The sequence below is a fragment of the Oculina patagonica genome, chromosome 4 (genome assembly GCF_052425735.1).
Source record: "Oculina patagonica isolate OP01 chromosome 4, crgOcupat, whole genome shotgun sequence".
Lineage (NCBI taxonomy): Eukaryota > Metazoa > Cnidaria > Anthozoa > Scleractinia > Oculinidae > Oculina > Oculina patagonica.
In genome coordinates this window covers 21,914,709-21,941,477 of record NC_135761.1, presented here as the reverse complement: position 1 = coordinate 21,941,477, position 26,769 = coordinate 21,914,709, and the positions used below count along the sequence as shown (strand labels likewise).

The window sequence follows — 26,769 nt, the reverse complement described above, 5'->3', positions numbered from 1 at the left end:
GTCCTGTCAATCCTTCTAAAAGAATAATCTGAAGTTACTCATGAAAAAATACTGCAGATTCTGCAAAAGTAGTATTTTACCCACATCTTATATTAAACAATTCCCTTTTTTCTTGGGGCGCTCAGTTGATTGCTTTCCTCCGCTGTGCATGAACTTGTAGAAATTATGAATGCAATCAAGTTTCTCTTTATGCAGTTCAGAAATGTTTTATTCATCCGCTGCATAAAATTGCCGAACAGAGGTCTAGAAACTTGACCAAAAAAATGAACAAATCAGACAGTTCAGTACGAAATGTAATATTGTAGGGTTCTGCGCTATTTAAACTACATACCGTTTGTCCAGAAAATCATTAAATTTTACAGGCCCTTTTTGTCCGCACATTTCCAACACTTGCTCAAATGGAGTCAAGGCTTCCTGTAAAACAAATAAAACTTTCTCATTTAAGAAAGAGGTGTAAGAAGTTTAAGATTTCATACAACCGAGGTAGTTGATCAATAAGATGACCAATAACAAAGATAAACCTATCTGATTGGCCATTCCAATATTTCTATGTAGTTGGACCGTATGGATACATTGTCCAAAATGTTCCTGAGCAATAGTACTCCCTGTTTAGTGGAATCTATAATGGTTTGAGCCTGATTGTCTTAGTTTTCCTTTGAGGGTGCGAGCTCAGGCAGTAAGGCGCACGATCCATTCCAGTTTGCTTAAATAGCACTTCGGTTAACTTACAGTTAGCTTAGATAGCTTGCGTTTAGCCTTTTTAATTTGAAGTAGGGTTTTCTGCATCGCAGGCTTCACTGCCTCTCCTCATATGCATCGCTGCCTTGCGCCTTTTTTGACTATTCCTTTTTCATATAAAACCCACCACTCTTTTTATCCTTTCATTTTCCATGCATTATGGCCAAAAATTCGGGTCAATGCAGGACCTAAGCGAGCTTAAGAACGTTCGCAATAATTGTTTATGCTTATCTTTGTTGTTCACGTAATTCACAACGTAACGCTAACAAAACTAAAGGTTACTATTGTTAGCGGCTACTAATTGTAACGAATTTAGCGAGTTGGGCCAAAATAGCTAAATTTAATAGTCGGTAAATCTTGCTCAGAAAAAATTGCTAAAATTAGTAGTCGCTAAAAATAGTAACCTTAAGGTATTTTCTGTATTATGCCGCCTTCGCCTGCAATTTTCTCTTTTTAATTTAACGGTCGGTGACTACCAATAAATCCCTACCGATTGACAAGAAATGAGCCAAATAATTGGTATATTAAAAGTTAATTATATTTTAATTTTCTCTTCCCGCGCGCGATCCACAGTCACATTTTGCAGCATTTTGCTGTTCTGCAAACGTTTACAAATGCAATTGATCCCCCTTTCAGTCATATTGTTTTATTTCTGGACCAGAGGTTGTTAACAAGCTAACCCATGTTTTTATTTTTTAATGAGGGTGATAAGAAGAGAAGTTGCCCCTTTACCTTTTAGTCCTGCTTTAATTCAACTCTGTGAATAATTTTCAGTTAATACTTACACCAGAACATGCCTCTGCAGGTTTACTTTCTTCCGTCTTTTCATCTTCAGAATTCGAATCTTCATTCAGTTCTGGCACTTCTTTTCCAATTTCTACAATTTCAAAATAGATTCAAAACAACAAAAAAGTTACAAATAAGTACATGTACAAAAGACGTGTTACTGTATAAGCTAGAGATTTCTATGTTGAAGTCCTGCTGATATCTTCATCACCAGTCCTTGTGGCGCCATTGGACACACAAGGCGACTCCCTGCTGACGTACTTCTGTTTTATTGAACATTTTCAGTTTTTGCTTTTAAGTGTTCGTAGCTAGAGCGGCAGTAAACAAACAATTTGGCACTAACATAATTAAGAACTATTGGACGAGGTTAAGCTAAGGGCCTGTTTATATGGAAGAGAGTTGTCCCTGGTAGGAGGGTTACCCTCTCCCCCGCGCTATCTTTTACCAAGCGTTTATATGAGAAAGTTGTCCCTGTTGACCGAGCCAAAACTTGGCCCTCTCGGTTAAAAAGACTGGCGAGAGTTGTTTTGAAACATCCATTATGTCTGCCTTTTATTAAATAAGGAACGCTGAAACATCGACCACGACCATTTTTTGGACAAATTTACCGCCGAATTCGATTTCAATGTATCTGCAATTTTGTTTTGGTCGACTGCAGCGTTTGCGCATGCTCTGTATGTGTCAACTTGTCCCCGGTAGGCGAGGCGAAAATAACCAAACTGTTTATATGGAAAAAAGTTGGCTCGCTCCCCAGGGTCACCCCACCTTCAAAGCGAGTGACCCTCCACCCAGGGTCACCCTGCCCCCCGAGCCAACTTTGCAATTTCTCATATAAACAGTTCGCAGCTATTTATAAAGAAACGTATGAAAAGCTATCTCGCCCGGGGTGGCTCGGTATGGAGGGTAACCCTCCTACCAGGGACAACTCTCCTCCATATAAACAGGCCCTTAATGTCGTTATCTGTCGAAGACGAGCACATCGACTGAGGCAAACAATTGATTTCGGAGACATCGCCAAATGAAACGCGTGCTACCTTAAATAAAACTCAATCTATAAATTTACTTTGTTTTACGAGGGTTGCAGTTAAGAGTCTTTTGACTGACAAACCTGCTGCCCTCGGACTCCGTATCGACTTTGAATTTAGAATAAGAAAAACGGGAGAACTCGTTAAATAACCCTCGGAGTGAGGACGAGTAACCAACAACAAACTCAACCCACATAATTATGACGCCGGTTCCCGGAATCGAACCCGGGCTGCAATAGTGAGATGCGAGTGCACTCACCACTGCGCTACCCTGCTCCTTCGCTTACTTCTTACTGAAGTGATACAGAAGAAAAGTATAACTTTGCCTTCGACCCATGATACGAGCTGGGTTTGAATATAACATTAGGGGAAAGTTTTGTTGCCTTCTTTGTATTCACGCTGTTTATTATCTGAAAGAGTTATAGACAAATCAAAAAGCTCCCGCACAACTATGAATCAAAGATCTCTTCGAGATATCGACTTTTTTTGCATAAAGTTGGTATGAGTAGAAGGTTTTCCTGGGCATTGTTGTTCGAACATATCATGGAAGAATTCAAACGTCTTTCAGTTTAAGCTTTTTTTTTCTTATTTTCGCGGAGGCCGGCCAGGTCTCGAACCAGGGCTGTTCGACTCGGAGCCAAGCGCGCTAACCATTAGGGCACCGCGCCTCCCACTAGCAATATAGGGTCGGAAAAAAGAAAGCATGCACTCATCTTTAACTGAAGATAAGGGCCAAAGTAAGTTAAATCAACTTTACAAGTCAAGTGAAAAAAAGAAATTCAATTATATTAGGAATGAAGTCTTTAAAAAGATGAATGGGTAAAGATTAAGGCAGCAAATAAATCTTTAAAAAATGTAAATATTCCCTATTCCTACCCTGAGCATCGCTCCTACTAACCTTTGTTGTGCACTAATCTTGTGTGCCTTTTTAGATTGCACTTCCTATTGCACTTGTACATGCACTCCTCGCATTGAAATGGCTTTTCATCGCCATGTATCATTACATGGTTATCAAGGTGGTTTTGTCTTGTAAATCTTTTTCCACATATAGTGCACACATATTTTTTCCTGCGACACATGTGCAAACAAGATAAGAATGAAAATAAAATGGTCAGAATAATTGATTTATAATACACCTGTCATAGAAAAATAAATATGAATGAATCAGATTTATGGTCATAACGTGTAGCATTAAGTGGAAACTTACAAGTTTATATTTGTAAATTGCTTTATGCATGTGTATTGTGAGTCGTTTTAAAATTATTTCTATCAGATTTTTTGTTAACATGCGGTCAATTAACTTCTATTTGCCTTTTGACGTGTTTTTAATGATTTTGATAACAACCCTGTTGGAAATAGGTGTAATCTCGAACATTGTGGAGTTACATTTTAAAAATCAGCGATCAATCAATCACAGTCAATAAAAAACCCTTTTTTACTAGCAGGAAATTTACTCAAGCCCCCAAGTGTAAGCTCGCGATGCGTTGTATATTTATTCCAATGTAATTAACAACCTTTAGCGTTTAAGTTATTACGACGTGGGAAGTTCTTGAGTGCTTTGAAAAATTCGCAAGTGCAACATAACTCGCTATAGCGCTGTAATGCTTGCGTTTTTGCCTGCGCCCGGGATTCCCGAGAGAGGTTCAGTCAAAGAATTCGAGCGGACAAAAGATCACGAGAAAACGCCTAGGGACAAGGCTTGTTCAAATGAACAGTTCGTTGTGTGGTAACGTAATAAATTTAAGGCTGGTGCCTGAATGACTTTCATTATACCGCTTTTTGTGTTTTTTCCTCTTTCAACCTCTCAAAATAGTCATTTAAACTCAGGTGAATCTGAGCCTTAAGAAGCTTATCTTTGAAAGACTGTCAGTGTATGCTGACTTATCTCAAAGTACCTTTCATGTTCGTCGCCTTCTCCTTGGTCGTCCTCTTTGCGGCTTTTTTGTTGTCTTTCAATCTCTACGAATTCAAAAAAGAATCAACAACAAAATTACAAAACGGAGTGTTACAGTATGAGCTAGAGATTTCTATGTGAAAGTCCTGCCAACATATATTTTCGTTTTGTAAATAATAAAGATGGTAAATTTTAAGCTCCGTGATAAATAAGTAAATTAATCTTTATTATTTATCACCGAGCTTAAAATTTACCACCTTTATTATTTACAGCACACTTGATGATTTCGACATTGCTGATCCTAACAGTATACAGTACGCGTGTCACATATCAACCTAGTATAATGGCCCAGCTCATAACGAGTCTCTCGTAGCTCAGTTGGTTGGAGCGCCCAACCGGTATCTGGGAGGCCATGGGTTCGATTCCCGTCGGCGGGGACTCAGAATTGTTTCTTTGTCCCATGCTCGTGTCATTGTTGAAAAATTCATCTTTTATTATATTTCCGTTTTGATTGCAATATTTTCTGCTTTTTAGTGTCTGTAGCTAGAGCAACAGTAAAATCAATTTGGCATTGAAAGCATGATTGAGCATGTTCAGACCATTCTCAAACTATAACGTCATCCGTTAGCCTGCCTGGGCACATGCTTTCTGTACTGGATGGCGTTGGATCTGCTATGATAGTCAAATGCCGTTATGGCTCCCAATTCAGCTGCAGAGGTATTGTTTTTTTGTGGAAAAAAAAAACAAGAGAACCCGGGTAACAACCCTTGGAGCAAGGATGAGAACCAACAACAAACTCAACCCACATATGACGCCGGTCCCTGGAATCGAACCCGGATTACATTGGTGCAGGAAGCGAGTGCTCTCACAACTGCACTATCCCTGCTCCTTTCCTTACTTCTTGCTGAAGTAATACAGGAGAAAAGTATAACTTCGCTTTTAATAGTACGAGCTGGTTTTGCATATGACCTAAGGGGAAATGTTTGTTGCCTTCTTTTCATTCGCGCTGTTTATTTTCTTACAGACAAATATAAAAAAATAAAGCTGCTGTTTTTTTGTACAATTAGACACAACAAAGCATGAGTAGAATATTATTTGCAGCGAAAGAAATGTCAGACGGAATCAAAAACTCGTGTAAAATTGTGACTTCAAGATTCAGTTTCTGAAAGTCTTTGAACATTTTGAACATTTGTATCATTCTTGTTTTAAAAGTTCCTTCGCAACTTTTACCGGCGTCTTTTGTTTTTCGCGCTTTTTTCAGTATTTTTTGCTGTTGTTGTTAATTTTTTGCTCGGAGAGAAGAGTTTAATTATCGAACTATAAATTTGGCATTTGTTTTCAAATGAAATGCCTGTCATCGGAAAAATCGAAAAATCGTGGAAAACAAAACGATTCGCGATAATTGTAAAAACGGAACAATCGGCAAGTTTCATATTTTGCTATTCTACGATCGAGACATACCGTATTTATTCGATTAAGCACCCTCCGCGCTTATTAAATTTTTGGACCGTGAGGGTTGGCGCTTATTCGAGGCTCGTCGCTCATTAAATTTTCACCATTTTTAGCAAGTAGTAGTGCGTTTATTTTGCAACAAAACAAAGTATAATAACTAAACGTGAAAGAGTACAAAAGCTGAAAAAAGCTGAAAAAAACTTGGTCTAGATCTTCGGGATAGTCTCTTAGTAGTACTTAGTCAATTTAATCTCAACTTTAACAATATTCAAAATTCCTCTTGTGCCTTCATTTAAGGGGGGTGGAGGTGGGCGCTAATTCGAGGCTGAGCGCCTATTAACTTTTCCTACCTACAGGGTGGGCGCTTATTCGAGATTTGTCGCTTAATCAAATAAATACGGCAATCACACTCTTGCGCCCTTTCCTACTCCAAATATTGCTCCTTCTTACCTTCACCATGCACTAGCTTCCTGTGTCTTTTCACATTTCCCTCTCTGTTGCTCGCATAATCACACTGGTCACACATATATGGTTTTTCGTCCTTGTGGATCATTTCGTGAGTTTTTAAGTGACTGGGCCGTGAAAAAGAAACACCACAAGTCAGGCAGGTGAACCGTTTGGTACCCGACATTTTCCTACAAACAAACAAAATACAAATATATCAGTCAAATTCATTAATTTAAATACAGTTTATTGCAATAATGTTGTCATATAAAAAATGAATAGGAAACATATACAGTAAGTTGATTCAAGTCCACGTTACTTTTGCAGATGAAGAGTACAAAAGGTATGCATTTGTTTCAGAAAGCACTTTGCTCTCCTTATGGTACTATTCGTTCTGGAACAAAATACTTTGCGCTAAACGCATGCGCAGAGTATTACTCTCACGAATGTGGCGTGCTTCTTCCTGCGGGAGCATTCGTGTAGACTCCTCGCCAAGTTAAAACTGAAAATTAATTAAATTACACTTTTGGATGTCACTGCGGTTTGTGTCAAATAGTTCTTGATATGGCAACGCTGTTTTTTTTAGAAATGGTGACCTTGCATCTCATAATCTGAAAACCCATTTCTTTTATTAATTGATAATATCTGTGTTTAAATTGATGTCGCCCAGTTTGCTGAAAATGTATCTTTCACGTCACCTACATTTTCGACAAAAACAAAATTATCATGTTAAATACATTTGAGACAAAAACAAACGTATCGTTACATTTGTTTGAACTGAAGGGGAAATGTATCACGTTTTCTGTTTTACTGCATGTCTTATTTTGGAGTTGTATTTTAATGATCAGCAATCAGTCAATAACCTCTATGATGACGTTCTTTCACGCGCTCTGGTAACTAAAACTCTTATTTACTATTGCAGGAAACGCAAGCCCCCGAGCGTAACAAGCGATGCGTTGTATATTTTATTTTTTATCAATTTCAGTTTAGTTTTACCTTAGATGTTATGCTTGAAAAATACAAATATCTTTTATTGTTTTTAACGTTTACTTTTTGACATGATTGTGTAAAACAGTAGCTTCATTAACATCTAGATTAACGAACATAAATCCTCTGCAATTTCAGCAACGTTGTCACAAAATACTTCAAACTGGACAGAAATTTCCGTGTTAAAGAAACGCCAATGAAAATTGTATTGTTTAATTCACAACTTGTTCCTTATCCATAAGTGAACAAAGACCCAAAATCACGCAATCGGACTAAATACATGCGAAAGTATTTATTTCAAATACAGCACGCACTAGCGATGTAAAGAATTAAAACGCATTACATACATACATACATACATACATACATACATACATACATACATACATACATACATACATACATACATACATACATACATACATACATACATACATACATACATACATACATACATACATACATACATACATACATACATACATACATACATACATACATACATACATACATGGTTTATTTAAAATGCATGTTCGAATATGCTCTGTCAACTTGATTACTGTGTTTGAATTGAAAACTACAACCGTTATCTCCCTACTTGAGAAGTAGTAAAGATGACTTCGAACAGTTCGAAACGTCGAAGTTTTATCATTCGTTCGTTTTCACAGTTAACTGCTATTTTTTTATAATAAACTATGACAGATGATACTTAAACTATGGAAAAACTATACTTGAAATAATTGTAGGAAATAACGGTTGCCGGCGTAATGAGTTATTACCAAACCTTCAGATTTGACTACGGGTACAAGATCGAGTACGAGTGCGACTTTGGAATTTTGACACGATCATATCCCCCAAACTATACTCTACCCTGTTGCTGACTAACACATAAATAAACTTTTGTGCTACGATTTGTGTGATAAGTGATCGTAGGAGGCACACGAATTTAGTTTGAAAACTCGTACTCGTACTCAATCTTGTACTCGTGGTCCAATCTGAACGGTCGCTATTATCTCTACCTGTCAACTTACTTTGAATTGTAAGCTTCTTTACTTTGAACTGTCGGCTCCTTGACTTCCTTGACTTTTGAACTCCGATCCGTTGAATTACTGCGTTAGATTACCACCTCAAAATAGAAGAACTACCGCCAAAGCAACATCGAAAACGCAATTCGCGCTAAACTGTTCACTTCGCACTTTCGAATCTTTAATAAGAAGTTCTTTTAATTCTTTAATCTTTTGTTTGTTACTCTGCAAGTGATACCCATAGCACACACAAATATTTTGTTTCACATTTTTGATAATTGTTTTAACTTTCACTTGTTTTGCGGACTTGATAATGAGGTAGAGTAAAGCCGACATCTCCATCAAAGAATTGAAGATCATAAAACTCTTATTAATTTGTAAGACATGGTGTCACAACCCCTGACCAAACAATTTTTTTCGTGTTAAAGAAATGCCAAGAAAAACTGTATTGTTTCTTATTCTTAAACGAAGACAAACTACACGCACCCATTCCGATTCAATACGCGCAAAAGAATTAATTAAAATACGACACTTACTGGCACTTTTGGACGCTAATGAACGCCACGCACTTTTAAAATATTCCAATGTGCTCTGCCAACTTGACATGAATTTAAATTTAAATCTGCATATCCGTTATCTTGGCTTTAGTTGCTTTCGAGTGGCCGCGTTCCATAGAGAAAACAACTCACGAGCAAAATGACGAATTATATTGCGCGACTAGAAACTGTCTCGTGGATAGTTCCACTCCAGTTTACTTGCAATTTGTTTCACTCTGGTTTGCTTGCGTTTTCCTTTAGTTTTTAGTAAAGGCAATAACTGTATCACTCGCATATTACTTCTTTATCGCCGATGAAGGACTTTAGCCCGAAATGTTTGGTTTAAAATGAACTTAAATTTGCAAACGCTTATTTCCAATTTTCCATTTGCGTGTACGCCGTTTTGGCTTTTTTTGTTTCTCTAATTATGACTGTCAGCTGCTTTTGTGTCCATAAACTATACGAAATGTTATTAAAAACAAAGGGAAAACGAATGTAGACAAAATTATAAACAATTAATGCAGAGTTATTTCTTTTCTCTTCGTTGCGACAGGTGCATACATGTAAGAGGCAGAAAATATCCCCCTACCCTCCCCTTCCATGTCTTTATAATCGGTCACGTCACTGATTAGTAAGGTGCGCTGTTTCATTAAATGTTTAGCGCCATTAATTGGAGAAAACAAACAAACCGGACCTGACCAATTTTTTTAGAGAAACAGTCGACTTAAAACGAAGCTATAGGCGCCTAAAGACCCCGTTTTAATAGACTGCTTGCAGTCCGTTTTTCTCTAGAAATGTAGTAAGGGAGTTCGAAGTTTGGCGAGGGTTTAACATTCACGGTTATGTAGTTTTAGCAATTTTTCTTGTTTAGTTATGGTTGAATCTTTTACTCAGTCCATAACGTAGATATGACATCATCGGGCCACGCCCATGATCACGTGACCAATAAAGAAATGATGTTTTGCATGTTATCAGAAAATCATTCATGGTGTCATGATCTTTATTTGTTTTTGTATCTTGGTAAGTATGGGTTTCATTTCATTATGAAAAATAAAATTTTTAGAGAGATTTAAAATATTAATTTGTCTATAAAATTTTTTATTAAAAATGATTTACTCAAATGAATACTTAGTTGTGTTCCCGACACAGGTCGGAAAAATATAAGGTCGAAAAAAAGTGAATCAAATGAAAGACCGCCAAGTATTTAGATTTTTTCTGCAAACCGGAAATCATTTTGTTAACGCATGCGTAATTCATCTGACAAGAGAACAGTGCGCGCGCTAGTTGTACGCGTACGCTTTTGAGATTGTAGTTTGTTGAAGGTTTGTCGCTGACTGTGTTTTTGATGTTATTTTCCAAGACGTTTCGGCTATTGCTTAAGCCTTCATCAGTTAAAAAATCAAAGCTTTCACACGCGATTTAAAATAGCAGCACGTTAGCGCGCGCTTTAAAACATAACGTGTAAAAGTTTGAAACAAAAGAAAACGTGGCGCGAAACTCATGCGCGTGACAAGGACTTGTAAACCTCTGGGATGACAGCATGGTCGTTCCCAGAGTGCGGATCCTTAATGGACAACCAGGCTTCCAAAAAGAGTCGCTTGTGGTAATTTGGCTCATGTCCAACTACATTGACGGCATTGAAATCCATGTGGTGATTATTGTCATGTACATGACAGGAGATCTTTGAGTCATGGTCGAACATGGCCACTGCCCGTTTGTGCTCCGCAATCCGGGTCTTTAATGGTCGCTCCGTTTGACCGTAGTATACAAAATTACAGTTGGTGCAATTGATTTTGTAAACTACGCCAGATCTTGGGCGGTCAACATCATTTTGAGCCTTTGGGCGCGGAAACAAACTGTTATAGCTGACCTTGTAATCAGTGTAATAGAAGAGATTGAAGAAATTGCGATCACCACAGCTCATCACCCTCCTAAGTGGTGGTTCCGCTACGTGGATGACAGCCACGCATGCCTCAAAAAGGAACACGTAAATGAGTTTCATCAACATCTGAACTCCATAAATCCCAGTACACAATTCACTGTTGAACTTGAGGACACCACAGAGCAGGGACTACCCTTTTTGGATACTATCACAACAAGGAGTGGCACACGAATTGAGGTGAATGTCTACAGGAAGTCAACACATACAGACCGATACCTTGACTTCAATTCTCATCACCCGGTGTGTCATAAGAGATCTGTAGTTTGCACACTGCTACGAAGTGCAAAGAACATTCCTTCAACACAAGAAGGGAAACGAAAAGAAACAAAACGAGTAAAGTCGGTGTTGCGCGAGAACAACTATTCACCATCTTTTATTAACAAGTGTGAAAGATCCCTATCAAAACCACCAGCAGATTTACCAACTAATGGCTTTGTGGTACTCCCTTATGTTCAAGGCATTTCCGGAAAGATTGGCCGCATTTTGAGACAACAAGAGATCAAAGTCGCCTACAAACCGCTAAAAACTGTGAACAGTTTGTTTCCGCGCCCAAAGGCTCAAAATGATGTTGACCGCCCAAGATCTGGCGTAGTTTACAAAATCAATTGTGACAATGTTACTTAAGTCAAAGAAAACCTTGCTTCGTTTTGTTAAGTAAGAGGTGACATTGCTCAAGAAACTTTGTTTAGTTGTTTCGAACTGAGTCTGACATGCAGCTAGGTTATTTGTACAATCAGGAAGACTCACAAGGAATGTCTTAAATCTTTATTTCTTTTTTTTCCTATGTAACTTGTGTACAACATATCTCAGTGGAGGGGTGTTATGGTTCATTACGTCATACCATATTAACCATATTATGTATTGCCCGGAAGTGAGCCCACGATCTTGCACACGTGCTCGAATAAAGTTTGAGTTCCGCCATCTTGCGTGTTGCTGTTGCTGTATTCCTAGTTTCTCCCTTCGAAAACATAACAAGTTCCATAAGGAACTCACTAAAAAAACAAGACAGAAAATTCCAGTACGAGATTAGTAGGCGGCCGTCAGTAAACATGAGTTCCATAAGGAACTCAACAACCAAGTAAGAGAGAATGATTCATTACACGGTCAATGGCCTGTCCTAAGATAACATGAGTTCCATAAGGAACTCACCAACCTAGCAACACAGAATAATCAAGTACGAGGTCAATAGAGTGCCGTCAGATAATATGGGTTCTATAAGGAACGTACCAACCAAAAAAGACAGAACAATCAAGTATTAAGTTAAAAGAGTGCGTCAGTTAACATGAATTCCATAAGGAACTCACCAACAAAGTAAGACAGAATAATTGATTACGAGGTCAATATTAAAATGAATAATGTCCTTATAATCCAAACAAATAAGACAGAATAATCCAGTACGAGGTCAATAGATAACACGAGTACAAGAAACTCACCGACCAAGTACGTAAGACAGAATAATCCAGGACGAGGTCAATAGGTTGCCGTCCAATAACATGAGTTCCATAAGGATCTTAGCAACCAAACCAGACAGAAAATTCCAGTACGAGGTCAATAGGCTGTCGCGAGATAACATAAGTATAAGGATCTCACCAACCAAATATGACAAAATAATTCAGTGCGAAGTCAATAGGCTGCCGTCAGTTATTATGAGTTCCATAACGATCTCAGCAACCAGACAAAACAGAATAACTCAGTACGGGATCAATAGGCTGTCGTCAGATAACATAAGATTTAATAATAATAATAAAGTATTTTTCGTTTGTCTCACGACGTAGTCACGTGTGATGGAGATCGCGACAATTCGACCGCACACTGCTAGCCTTCATCAGGCAATAAGGTCGACTGGTTGTGCGTTAACCAATAAAGCACACTGTCGCGATGTGATTGGTTGGTTATCAACAGCTGTGATTGATGCATTTCGATCCTCGCTGTTTCTGTGTCCTGTTGTTTCCTCAGCGGTCCGCTGACGTACAGTCCTCCTGTAATTGTGTATTTTAATCGTGGGCATCCATGCTTCAGGAATTTCAATTCCATTATCCCTGTTGATATTATTAAGGGTTAGGTCTTATGTGAATTGCCTCTTTGACGCTGCGTTTGTACCAGTGTGGGTCACGATCAATAAACTTTACCTCATTCCAAAGCGGGTAGTGTCCGGTGTTGTTGGTGTGTTCTGCAACGGCGGAGGTCTGGGTACGGGCGAGTCGGATGTCCCAGTCGTGCTTTTTGATCCTGTCTTGCTTAGATCTTTCCGTCTCACCGATGTAAACTTTTCCACATTCACAGGGAATCCTGTAAACAACGCCATCTTGTTAAGTGGAATTAACAGCGTCTTTCGGTCCTACTAGGTGTGATCGTAGTGTGGTTTCCGACTTGAAAACAGCGCGCACCCCTTGTTGTTGTAGGCAGCTGCGAAGACGTTCGAAAAGACCTTTGACGTAGGGCAAAACCGCAGTGGATTTAAACTCGGTCGCGGGTTCAGCATTGGTGCTCGGTTTTTGTCATTTAACCTGAGTTCCATGAGGAACTCACCAACCAAATAAGAGAGAATTATTAAGAACGAGGTGATTAGGCCTGACTCGTCCCCAGTCGTCTGTTCTGTCTCTCCTCTGTCGAGGGAAACTGGGTCAAACTAAAAACGGAGGGAATCATGGGAAGGAAGAGAAAAACCCTTCGGGCTCCCCGGCTCCCCGCGCTTCTCACGTTAATATTAATAGGCGAGACTGAGAGACGACTGGGGACGAGTCAGGTGATTAGGCTGCCTTCAAGTAACAGCCTGCCGTCAGTTAACATGACTTCCATAAGGAACTCACCAACCAAATAAGACAGAAAATTTCAGTACGAGGTCAATAGGCTGTCGTGAGATAACGTGAGTATATGGACCTCACGAACCAAATAAGACAGAATAATCCATTACGGGGTCAATCAGCTGCCGTCAGATAACATAAGTTCCATAGGGAACTCACTAACCAACCACGGCAGAAAATTCCAATACGAGGTCAATGGGCTGTTGTGAGATAACACGAGTATAAAGAACTCACCAACCAAATAAGGCAGAGTAAACCAGTGTGCGGTCTATAGGCTGCCGTCAGAGAACATGAGTTCAATACGGAACTCACTAACAAAACAAGACAGAAAATTCCACTACAAAGTTGGTAGGCTGTCGCGACATAACATGAGTATAAGGAACTTACCAACCAAATAAAACAAAATAATCAAGTACGGGGTCAGGACCTCACAAACCAGATTGAAGATTTTTCAGTTTTTCTGCTGACTAGTAGCCTGCGTGGCTAACTGCGTGGCCAGCGTTCAAAGGGGAAGGAGAGGGAAAGTTCTAGTGGTAGTCTCATGCAACGTATATGGTAACACCTCCATCCGAGGTCTTTGAATGAGTGATATCAAATTTTCGGCCTTGTTAAGCGTCACACATTTTTAGGTAAATTTAAAATCCAGAGAAAGCTGGTAACTCGGCTTATACACGAACGACCCACGACCCACGACCCACGACCCACGACCCACGACCCACGACCCACGACCCACGACCCACGACCCACGACCCACGACCCACGACCCACGACCCACGACCCACGACCCACGACCCACGACCCACGACCCACGACGCACGACCCACGACCCACAACCCACGACCCACGACCCACGACCCACGACCCACGACCCACGACCCACTACCCACGACCCACGACCCACGACCCACGACCCACAACCCACGACCCACGACCCACGACCCACGACCCACGACGCACGCCAATTAGACAATCTCGTTCCATAATTAAGGTACTCACTAACCAAGTAAGACAGAATAATTAAGTACGAGGTACATAGCTTGTTCTAAGATAACATGAGTTCCATAAGGAACTCACCAGCCAAAAAGGACAGAAAATTTCAGTACGAGGTCAGCAGCCTGTCCTTAGATAACATGAGTTCTATAAGGAACTCGCCAACCAAGCAAGACAAAAAAATCCAGTGCGAAGTCAATAAACTGTTTTCAGATAATATAAGTTTTATGAGGAACTAAGAAGCGAATTAAGACACAATAATTCAGTACGAGGTTAATAGAGTGCCGTCAGTTAACATGAGTTCCATAAAGAACTCACAAACCAAGTAAGACAGAATTATTCAGTACTAGGTCAATATGCTATCGTCATGGTCAGATAACTAGAGGAGCATAAGAAACTCACCAACAAAGTAAGACAAAATAATCGAGTACGACGTCAATAGACTGCCGTCAGTTAACATGATTTCCATAAGGAACCCACCAACCAAATAAGACGGAATAACCCAGTACAAGGTCAATAGGCTGTCCTAAGATAACATGAGTTCCCTAAGGAACTCACCAACCAAAAAAGACAGAACAATCAAGTACGAGCTTAAGTGTAATACTCCATAATTTTCGAGCTTTTTTAAAAGTTCGCGGACACCGTACCTCACCGATTTCGCTGAAAATTGGCATGCAGTCTTGTTTTAGGGTCCTAACTACCAAATGGATATTAAAAAGTTTCAATTCTTTCTATTTTGGAAAATATCGAGAAGGCCGATTTGAAGCGTCCGTGACGGCCCGCCAACATGGCGGATCAAAGGTGTTCTTGTTACTTCGACACTGAACCTGCCGTCACAGTTTCTCGATCATACTTGGTATAGTTATAAAGAACTATCTTTCTTCTTTCTATATATCAAAATAGATTCGGCAAATGTTGAGTTTGGATGATCAACGGCCAAGAAGTTCGAAGGTATGTTAACGATGTTTTGAACAGTCTCAAATTTACTACAAAATGAAAGGCTTGTAACTCCACTGTTATCTCGATTTAGAACAAGCCATTTACCATGAACAAAGCTTGTTCATTGGTGAATTGATTCCATTAATAAAAAAATTGGGGAAATGTAACCGTTAAGAATAAAAAATTATGGAGCCTCTAGTAAATTGGCCATTTTAGCGCCATTTCAGCGGATTAGCTCATTTAACAGCAAATAATCGGGAGAAACATGAAAGGGTTACAGTCGTTTATCATAAGCAGTTTTCAGGTATTCTTTGCTTATCTTAAACAAATACATGATCTTTGCCAAATATATGGCGATTTTTGAGCGTACGATCGTTTCTCCAAATTTTTAGGTCGGCAACTTTATTTTATTTGTTGTCGAGATTATACGTTGTTGTTATTCAAGTATTCGTTTCACAAGAACTTCTGTTGCTCGCATTTCCCAAATCACTGTTTAAGAAATTGCCCATTCCGTAACAGGGTCATTCTTGCTTTTTCTTTAAAAATTACTAGGAAAGCAAGAATGTCATAGAACGGTTTTATACTAGTGAAAATACCTGTCAGACATAACTTAAACTGTTTGTGTTATCTGGCTGTTTTCACAAATATGCAAATTAAGGAATTCTTAAAGTGCCTATCTTTAACTATTTCACGCTTAAAGATTCCTCTAAATCTTTTCGCCTACCTTTTGGCGAAACGAAGTTTTGTGTCTCCAGGCAGAATGCTCGTTATCAGCAATGAAAGTCGAAGAGATACAGAAGCTCGAGTAAAATTCTAACTGCTGTGAAATGAACATCGTTTGAGCTTGATGTGTATTTATAGATTGCGCTCGAGCTCCGTTAATTAAGTTTATTCATTTGACGATCAGATAAAAATCAATGAATGATCAGAATTATTTCTAAGTCCATTTCTAAGCACGGGAGACACGGAAGTTTGTTTCAGAAGCATTTATGCATAGAAATACCTGTTTATTTTTGAGCGGTAAATCTGCATTTATAATAGCTGGGAGTTTGGGGTGTTTTTTTTTGTGTTGTTTTTTTTTTTGAGGGGGCTCGAGGGGGGAGGGGGTGTGGAAGTGGTGCCTTCGTATCCTCTTTTGTTCTTTTACAGTGGCCTGAATTTGGAACAGTTCGGGGACTGGATTATCAATTACTCTTCGTTATGCCATGTCACCCCTTAATGTGGGAGCGCCGCGCCTCAATTCACGATAAAAAATTTATGGCCGCCCAGTCCATTTATGTAGTTCTCCGCCAGGTCTCTCAATAGGCAGGTTACGAGCCTAGTGGCCATCAGGCCGGAGCTCATACCGGTTTCCGCAACGTGAAGCGACAACGAGTATTTTTTACTCCACCCGGATGGGATGCTATTCCATCGCAGGGTTACCTCCCTTCCCGAAAAGCTAAAGATTGACTGGTAATCATTTTTACACCTGGGTAAGGAAAGGGACTCTGGGAGTTGAGAGGCTTTCCAAAGAACTTTTAAACGCATTGTCCCCCAAAAGCTCTATCCAGGACTGTTTGGTCCAGAGTCCAGCGCAGTGACCATTATTAGGCCATCACGCTCCCCAACCGTGTAAGAAAGTGCAAAAATCTGCTTGGGGTAAGCCCTGGGGTTGTACAGTTTGGTACGAAATGTGGGCTTTTAACTGTGTTAATTAAGTTTATTCATTTGGCGATCAGATAAAAATCAATGAATGATCAGAGTTATTAAAGTCCATTTCTAAGCACGAGGGACACGGAAGTTTGTTTCAGAAGCATTTATGCATAGAAATACCGGTTTATTATTGACTGACGCGGTTAAAAAATACTCGGCTTCTAGCGGTAAATCTGCATTTATAATAGCTGGGAGTTTGGTTTTTTTTGGTGTTGTTGTAGGAAGGCGGGGGGAGGGGGGCGGAAGTGGTGCCTCCGAATCCTCTTTAGATCTCTGACACAGTGGTCTGAATGTTGAACAAAAGAGCTCATCTGTTAATAAGCATAATGCGAGCTGATTTTGAAATGAACATGACTTTACGTTTATGTTTTTCGTTCTGTATATATTTTTACATTTGTAATTTATTTTCTCGGCATATTAGCATATGTTTTGCTAGGGGCCTAGCCAGCCCCCGTCAGCTCCGAGGGTAAATAAATTTTATTGATTGATTGATTGATTGATTGTCATCAGTAATTATCGTGTTCGAAGAAGGCGTGGCTTACTCGCGGCAAGAACAACATAATAACAGTGAAGCTAACACATTTTCCTCATTGATTTGAAATGAATTTCGAATCAATTATTTTTAGGGCAAGTTAAAAGATACAAATGTTTTTCGTCCAGATTTTTACAAAAAAAAAAAGGAGGTAAGAACTTAGCTGTTTTTGTTATTTCGGACTTTTTTTTTATTAAAGTCGAACCTCTCCATAAGGACATCTCTCGTGATGTGTCATGACTTACATCACGTATGTCCTTATCGCCGACCTAGGTGTAGAAAGGGACTACCGTAATTACTCCAATAAGCGCCGCGGCGCTTATTAAATTTTTTACGCCTCCAGTGCGGCGCTTACTAGAGGGCGGCGCTTATTAGAGGGCGGCGCTTATTTGAGGGCGGCGCTTATTAAAAAGTTTGACGCCACAAAGAATCTAATCCTTTACATTTATTAAAATAGGGTCCCCTGATTGCCAAAAGTCGTCTCTTGCTGAAGATTGTACTGAAGAATGTTCAATAGAAAAACTGAGCGGTAAAACAAGCACTTTGAACTGCAGAACGTCGCTTTTGATGGAAAGAAATATCCAAGTTTGGAGTTGCTTTGTAGTTCTGTTTCTAGTTAAACAGATTTCCTTGAATAAGCGCCGCATCGGGACTGCGGCGCCGGGGGCGGCGCTTATTAACTTTTTTGTCCGAAATGCGGCGCTTATTCGAGGGCGGCGCATATTCGGGGGCGGCGCTTATTCGAGTAAATACGGTATCATATTACAGAGGCTTTCCGAAGAACTCAACGCAATATCCCCACAATTCAAAGCCCGAACCGGGATTTAAAAATCTCAAAAAAGTGTTAATATGAATTGTAAATCCACTCATAGTGGTCTGGCCTTACCAAAACCTGGAGAGAGAAAAAGACAGTGGGCAGATAAATTCGAGAGTACGCTGTTGAGCAGATTCTGTGAAATTCCCCTTTTTATCCTTTTCTCTCATAAGCCCTCCCAATTCAAGGCCCATATATTTCTTCCAAGTCAACTGTCAAAGTTTAAGGCCACTTTTTTCCTACCAGGTTACCGTCTTGAGAGTTTTAAATTTTATTAAATCTTGGTGACACTGTCCTTTTAATTCATTAATGTAATTCAAATCAGTTTATGAAAACGTTTTTTAATGTCGCTTTAAGCCACCGCACCCCAACCACGGATATAAGACCTACCACATTTAAAAGCCCACATTTCGTACTAAACTGTACAACCCCAGGGCTTACCCCAAGCAGATTTTTGCACTTTCTTACACGGTTGGGGAGCGTGATGGCCTAATAATGGTCACTACGCTGGACTCTGGACCAAACAGTCCTGGATAGAGCTTTTGGGGGGCAATGCGTTAAGTTCTTTGGAAAGCCTCTCAACTCCCAGAGTCCCTTTCCTTACCCAGGTGTAAAAATGATTACCAGTCAATCTTTAGCTTTTCGGGAAGGGAGGTAACCCTGCGATGGAATAGCATCCCATCCGGGTGGAGTAAAAATACTCGTTGTCGCTTCACGTTGCGGAAACCGGTATGAGCTCCGGCCTGATGGGCCACTAGGCTCGTAACCTGCCTATTGAGAGACCTGGCGGAGAACTACATAAATGGACTGGGCGGCCATAAATTTTTTATCGTGAATTGAGGCGCGGCGCTCCCACATTAAGGGGTGACATGGCATAACGAAGAGTAATTGATAATCCAGTCCCCGAACTGTTCCAAATTCAGGCCACTGTGTAAAAGAACAAAAGAGGATACGAAGGCACCACTTCCACACCCCCCCCCCCCCCGAACCCCCCCTAAAAAAAAAACACCAAAAAACACCCCAAACTCCCAGCTATTATAAATGCAGATTTACCGCTCAAAAATAAACAGGTATTTCTATGCATAAATGCTTCTGAAACAAACTTCCGTGTTTCTCGTGCTTAGAAATGGACAGAAATAACTCTGATCATTCATTGATTTTTATCTGATCGCCAAATGAATAAACTTAATTAACGGCGCTCGAGCGCAATCTATAAATACACGTCAAGCTCAAACGATGTTCATTTCACAGCAGTTAGAATTTTACTCGAGCTTCTGTATCTCTTCGACTTTCATTGCTGATAACGAGCATTCTGCCTGGAGACACAAAACTTCGTTTGGCAAAAAGGTAGGCGAAAAGATTCAGAGGAATCTTTAAGCGTGAAATAGTTAAAGATAGGCACTTTAAGAATTCCTTAATTTGCATATTTGTGAAAACAGCCAGATAACACAAACAGTTTAAGTTATGTCTGACAGGTATTTTCACTAGTATAAAACCGTTCTATGACATTCTTGCTTTCCTAGTAATTTTTAAAGAAAAAGCAAGAATGACCCTGTTACGGAATGGGCAATTTCTTAAACAGTGATTTGGGAAATGCGAGCAACAGAAGTTCTTGTGAAACGAATATTGAATAACAACAGCGTATAATCTCGACAACAAATAAAATAAAGTTGCCGACATAAAAATTTGGAGAAACGATCGTACGCTCAAAAATCGCCATATCTTTGGCAAAGATCATGTATTTGTTTAAGATAAGCCAAGAATACATGGAAACTGCTTATTATAAACGACTGTAACCCTTTCATGTTTCTCCCGATTATTTGCTGTTAAATGAGCTAAACCGCTGAAATGGCGCTGAAATGGCCAATTTACTAGAGGTTCCATAATTTTTTATTCTTAACGGTTACATTTCCCCAATTTTTTTATTAATGGAATCAATTCACCAATGAACAAGCTTTGTTCATGGTAAATGGCTAGTTCTAAATCGAGATAACAGTGGAGTTATTAGCCTTTCATTTTGTAGTAAATTTGAGACTGTTCAAAACATCGTTAACATACCTTCGAACTTCTTGGCCGTTGATCATCCAAACTCAACATTTGCCGAATCTATTTTGATATATAGAAAGAAGGAAGATAGTTCTTTATAACTATACCAAGTATGATCGAGAAACTGTGACGGCAGGTTCAGTGTCGAAGTAACAAGAACACCTTTGATCCGCCATGTTGGCGGGCCGTCACGGACGCTTCAAATCGGCCTTCTCGATATTTTCCAAAATAGAAAGAATTGAAACTTTTAAATATCCATTTGGTAGTTAGGACCCTAAAACAAGACTGCATGCCAAATTTCAGCGAAATCGGTGAGGTACGGTGTCCGACCAAAGTTCGAATCTTATAGACTATGACAATTAATAGAGTGCCGTCAGTTAACATGAATTTCATAAGGAACTCACGAACAAAGTAAGACAGAATAATTGAGTCAATAATCGAGGTCAATAGCATGTCCTAAGATATCATGAGTTCCATAAGAAACTCACCTTACAAATAAGACAGAAAAATCCAGTACTAGGTCAATAGGCTGCCGTTAGTAAACTTGAGTTCCAGAAGGAACTCACCAAACAAGTAAGAAAGAATAATTCAGTACGAGGTCAATAGCTTGTCCTAAGATAACATGAGTTCAATAAGGAACTTACCAACCAAGTAAGACAGAATAATTCATTATGAGGTCTATTGCTGGTTTTCACTGTCACGCAATCAAAAAATAACTTCGAAACCATTCAACTACAGAAGCTATGAATTTTTAAATATTATAGATGATAAATAGATAAACACTTTTTTTGAGTTTCGGGTCTGTGCGGTCTACCGTTCGCGAGTTATTTTCCAAACCTTTTTACGCAAATTTATTAAGCTTAGTATGGAGCCGCCATAACTGTGTCCTGCCGAGGGACACAGTAATGGCCACCGTGATGTCAGAGAAACCATCTGGAACTCAATTCTGTTTACAACAGCGGCCATCCTTGGCTTAAGAGCTAGTACACTTTCACATAAACACCACTTATTATATCTGAAATGTTCATTCTGCAAAAAATGGAAAGGAAAGGCCTTTTTTAAACAAAACAGCTTTGTCACGGCACTCAACTTGATGTCACAAACGACGGAGAACTCAAATAATCAAAATGCTCTGTTTTAAAAACGAATGACACTATCGATCTGGAAATTTGCAAAAGTATACACTTTTTGTTGTTTTCTATCGCCTAATAACAACGAAAATTTAGCAGGCCTAGTGAATTTTGATTTCAGAATTTTATGACGTAACATAAAAAGCAAGAAGGCTGCTGGCAAATAACAATACATGAGCTCCATAAGGTACTCACCAACCAAATAAGACAGAATAATCCAGTACGAGGTCAATAGACTGCCGTCCGTTAACATGAGTTTCATAAGAAACTCACCATTCAAGTAAGACAGAATAATTCATTACAAGGTCAATAGCCTGTCCTAAAATAACATGAGTTCCATAAGGAACTCACCAACCTAGCAGCACAGAATAATCAAGTACGAGGTTAATAGAGTACCGTCAGTTAACATGAATTCCATAAGGAACTCACGAACAAACTAAGACAGAATAATTGAGTACGAGGTCAATAGCATGTCCTAAGATATCATGAGTTCCATAAGGTACTCATCAACTAAATAGGACAGAATAATCCGGTACGAAGTCAATAGACTGCCGTCAGTTAACATGATCTCCATAAGGAACGCACCAACCAAGTAAGACAGAATAATTCATTACGAGGTCTATAGGCTGCTGGCAGATAACATGAGTTCCATAAGGTACTCACCAACCAAATAAGACAGAAGAATCCAGTACGAGGTCAATAGGCTGCCGTCAGTTGAGAAGAGTTCCATAAGGAACTCACCAACCAAGTAAGACAGCATAATTCATTACAAGGTCAATAGCCTGTCCTAAAATAACATGAGTTCCATAAGGAACTCACCAACCAAAAAAGACAGAGTAATCCAGTACGAGGTCAATAGGCTGTCCTAAGATAACATGAGTTCTATAAGGAACTCACCAACCAAAAAAGACAATAATCAATAATAATCAAGTACGAGGTTAATAGATTGCCGTCAGGTCACATGAATTCCATAAGGAACTCACGAACAAAGTAAGACAGAATAATTGAGTACGAGGTCAATAGCATGTCGTAAGATATCATGAGTTCCATAAGGTACTCACCAACGAAATAGGACAGAATAATCCGGTAGGAGGTCAATAGACTGCCGTCAGTTAACATGATCTCCATAAGGAACGCACCAACCAAGTAAGACAGAATAATTCATTGCGAGGTCTATAGGCTGCTGGCAGATAACATGAGTTCCATAAGGTACTCACTAACCAAATAAGACAGAATAATTCAGCACAAGGTCAATAGCTTGTCCTACGATAACATGAGTTCAATAAGGAACTTACCACCCAAGTAAGACAGAATAATTCATTACGAGGTCTATAGGCGGCTGGCAGATAACATGAGTTCCATAAGGTACTCACCAAGCAAATAAGACAGAAGAATCCAGTACGAGGTCAATAGACTGCCGTCAGTTAACATGAGTTTCATAAGGAACTCACCAACCAAGTAAGACAGAATAATTCATTACAAGGTCAATAGCCTGTCCTTTAATAACATGAGTTCCATAAGGAACTCACCAACCTAGCAACACAGAATAATTAAGTACGAGGTAGAGTGCCGTCAGATAATATGGGTTCTATAAGGAACACACCAACCAAAAAAGACAGAATAATCAAGTACGAAGTTAATAGAGCGCCGCCAGTTAACATGAATTCCATAAGGAACTCACCAACAAAGTAAGACAGAATAATTGAGTACCAGGTCAATAGTCTGTCCTAAGTTAACATGAGTTCCATAAGAAACTCACCGACAAATAAGACAAAAAGTATGCAGTACGATGTCAATAGGCTGCCGTCATATCACAGGGGGCCCAGACAAACTGTTTGTGTGTGGCCTGTGCACAGTTACATTTTTATAGAGAATGTATGGAATTTACGGAATGGTTTGTAGGATTGCGTATAATGGTGCAAAATATATCAAATTTGTGCTGAATAAATGTTAAGTTTCCTACCTTTTGTTTAGTGTCGTTCTTTTGGCTCGAAATGGCGAATTTGAGTCGATTGAAGGGTATTTTACTTTCGCTGTTTACTATACATCTAATTATATGGAAAGGGTGGAAACTCCAACAGCTCCAAAGAAGAACACTTCCAGCGCTGAGCCGATTTTCGACCTGATAATCCCATCGCACAACTTTCAAACTACGCACCAAAAAATAGGAAGGCTTGACGAATCTTCTCGTATCATTTGATCGAAAATTTATTCAAACGGTCAGGAACAAGCCCTGAAACGAAAACGGGTATCCAAAATTTTTAAGCCGTCCGAATGCGTAGCACCAATTTGTGGTGCCGAAGGGAAACGCTATTACTCCAACCTTTTTGTGATTGGATACAACTGAACAATAGTCGTTCAAGATTTTGTTTCGTGGATAGGGAGGCAAAGGCAAAACCAATACTCAATAGTATAGGTAGTGATGTCAATAGTGCGACACAACCTTAGGACCCTCGCGCAAATGGCAATTACGACGGCGATGCCGAAAGCGATGCAATCTCGCCAACCAAATAAGGCAGAATAATCCAGTGCTAAGTCAATAAGGATCCGTTAGATAACTAAGTTTTATAACAAACTCGCCAGCGAATTAAGAGAGAATTATTCAGTACGAGGTCAATAGCTTGTCCTAAGATAACATGAGTTCAAGGAGGAACTTACCAACCAAATAATACAGAATAATCCAGTACGAGGTCAATAGATCGCCGTCAGTTAACATGACTTCCATAAGGAACTCACCAACCAAGTAAGACAGAATAATTCATTACGAGGTCTATTGCTGGTTTTCACTGTCACGCAATCAAAAAATAACTTCGAAACCATTCAACTACAGAAGCTATGAATTTCAAATATTATAGATGATAAATAGATAAACTCTTTTTTTAAGTTTCGGGTCTGTACGGTGTACCGAGACAGAATAATCAAGTAGGAAGTTAATAGAGTGCCGTCAGTTAACATGAATTCCATAAGGAACTCACCAACAAAGTAAAACAGAATAATTGAGTACGAGGTCAATAGCCTGTCCTAAGATAACATGAGTTCCCTAAGGAACTCACCAACCAAAAAAGACAGAATAATCCCGAGTGCGAGGTTAATAGAGTGCCGTCAGTTAACATGAATTCCATAAGGTACTCACGAACAAAGTAACACAGAATAATTGAGTACGAGGTGAATAGCATGTCCCTATATATCACGAGTTCCATAAGAAACTCACAAGACAAATAAGACAGAAAAATCCAGTACGAGGTCAATAGGCTGCCGTTAGTAAACTTGAGTTCCATAAGGAACTCACCAACCAAGTAAGACAGAATAATTCATTACGAGGTCTATAGGCTGCTGGCAGATAACATGAGTTCCATAAGGTACTCACCAACCAAATAAGACAGAACAATCCAGTACGAGGTCAATAGACTGCCGTCAGTTAACATGAGCTCCAAAAGGAACCCACCAACCAAGTAAAACAGAATAATTCATTACAAGGTCAATAGCCTGTCCTAAAATAACCTGAGTTCCATAAGGAACTCGCCAACCTAGCAACACAGAATAATCAAGTACGAGGTCAATAGAGTGCCGTCAGATAAAATGGGTTCTATAAGGAACGCACCAACCAAAAAAGACAGAATAGTCAAGTACGAAGTTAATAGAGTGCCGTCAGTTAACATGACTTCCATAAGGAACTCACCAACGAAGTAAGACAGAATAATCCAGTACGACGTAAATTGTCTGCCGTCACATAACGTGAGTTCCATAAGGAACTCACCAACCAAATAAGACAGAAAATTTCAGTACGAGGTCGAAAGGCTGCCGTCAGATAACATGAGTTCCATAAGGAACTCACTAACCAACCACGACAGAAAATTCCAGTACGAGGTCAATGGGCTGTTGTGAGATAACACGAGAATAAAGAACTCACCAACCAAATAAGGCAGAGTAGACCAGTGTGCGGTCTATAGGCTGCCGTCAGAGAACATGAGTTCAATACGGAACTCACTAACAATACAAGACAGAAAATTCCAGTACAAAGTTGGTAGGCTGTCGCGACATAACATGAGTATAAGGAACTTTCCAACCAAATAAGACAAAATAATCAAGTACGAGGTCAATAGGCTGCCGTCAGTTAACATGATTTCCATTAGGACCTCACAAACCAAGTAAGACAGAATAATTTAGTACGAGGTCAGTAGCCTGTTCTGAGATAACATGAGTTCAATAAGGAACTCACCAATCAAAAATGACAGAACAATCCAGTACGAGGTCAATAGACTGCCGTCAGATAACATGAGTTCCATTAGGAACTCACCAACCAAATAAGAGAGAATTATCAAGTAACTCACAAGTCGTAAAAAAAGGAAAAACACTCCTGCCTGGCAAAAAAAGTAACACAAAAATAATCTTGCACAAGGTAAATATACTGGACTATGATAGTAAAAAGACGACACATCGGCAAAATAGTAACACAAAATAATCGGGCAAAAGGTTAAGAAATATTATTCTGATCTATGATAAAGTGAGTTCCATATGGAACTTACAAACCAAGTAAGACCGAATAATCCAAACACGCAAATAAGTAAGAAAATGAAAATCTAGCATAAGGTCGATATACTGCCCTAATATAACATGAGTTCCATATGGAACTCACTACTTAACAAAGAAGTAACCTTACCCGGCAAAAAAGTAACACAAAATAATCTAGCATGAGGTTAATATTCTGGTCTATGATAAAGTGAGTTCCATATCTGATGGAGCTCACCAACCAAGTAAGAACGAATAATCAAAGCACGCGAGTAAGTAAGACAGGATAATCTAGCATATTAATGTCAATATACTGCCCTTACATAACACGAGTTCCACAAGGAACTCACGACGTTAAAAAGAAACCTACGCGGCAAAAAAGTAACACAAAATAATCTAGCACGTGGTTAATATACTGCTATATGATAAAGTGAGTTCCATATGAAATGTAAGACACAGTAATCTAGTAAAAGCTTAATATGCT

The 26,769-nt window shown here is 39.3% G+C and overlaps 2 protein-coding genes across 2 annotated transcripts in view; one reads left to right on the top strand and one right to left on the bottom strand.

Annotated features, from left to right (window-relative positions):
• Window positions 1-26,769, bottom strand: part of LOC144648244 (serine/threonine-protein kinase haspin-like) — a 40,545-nt gene that overhangs the window by 9,298 nt on the left and 4,478 nt on the right. The window contains exons 2-6 of the mRNA XM_078507862.1: window positions 6,346-6,530; window positions 4,445-4,508; window positions 3,448-3,617; window positions 1,524-1,615; window positions 332-414 (exon numbers count right to left, since the gene is read on the bottom strand). Coding sequence (XP_078363988.1) covers window positions 332-414; window positions 1,524-1,615; window positions 3,448-3,617; window positions 4,445-4,508; window positions 6,346-6,526 — 590 coding nt within the window. The 5' untranslated portion in view covers window positions 6,527-6,530. The remainder of the gene's footprint in view (window positions 1-331; window positions 415-1,523; window positions 1,616-3,447; window positions 3,618-4,444; window positions 4,509-6,345; window positions 6,531-26,769) is intronic.
• On the top strand, window positions 10,428-11,453 carry LOC144648243 (uncharacterized). Its single transcript, XM_078507861.1, has 2 exons — window positions 10,428-10,552; window positions 10,697-11,453. Exons 1-2 carry the CDS (start codon window positions 10,428-10,430, stop codon window positions 11,451-11,453), a joined length of 882 nt encoding a protein of 293 aa, XP_078363987.1.

Coding starts and splice junctions, on each gene's coding strand:
- LOC144648243 (XM_078507861.1), top strand. CDS start 10,428: ATGGTCGTTCCCAGAGTGCGGATCCTTAATGGACAACCAGGCTTCCAA. Junction 10,553..10,696: donor CATGTGGTGATTATTGTCAT/GTACATGACAGG, acceptor AAACTACGCCAG/ATCTTGGGCGGTCAACATCA.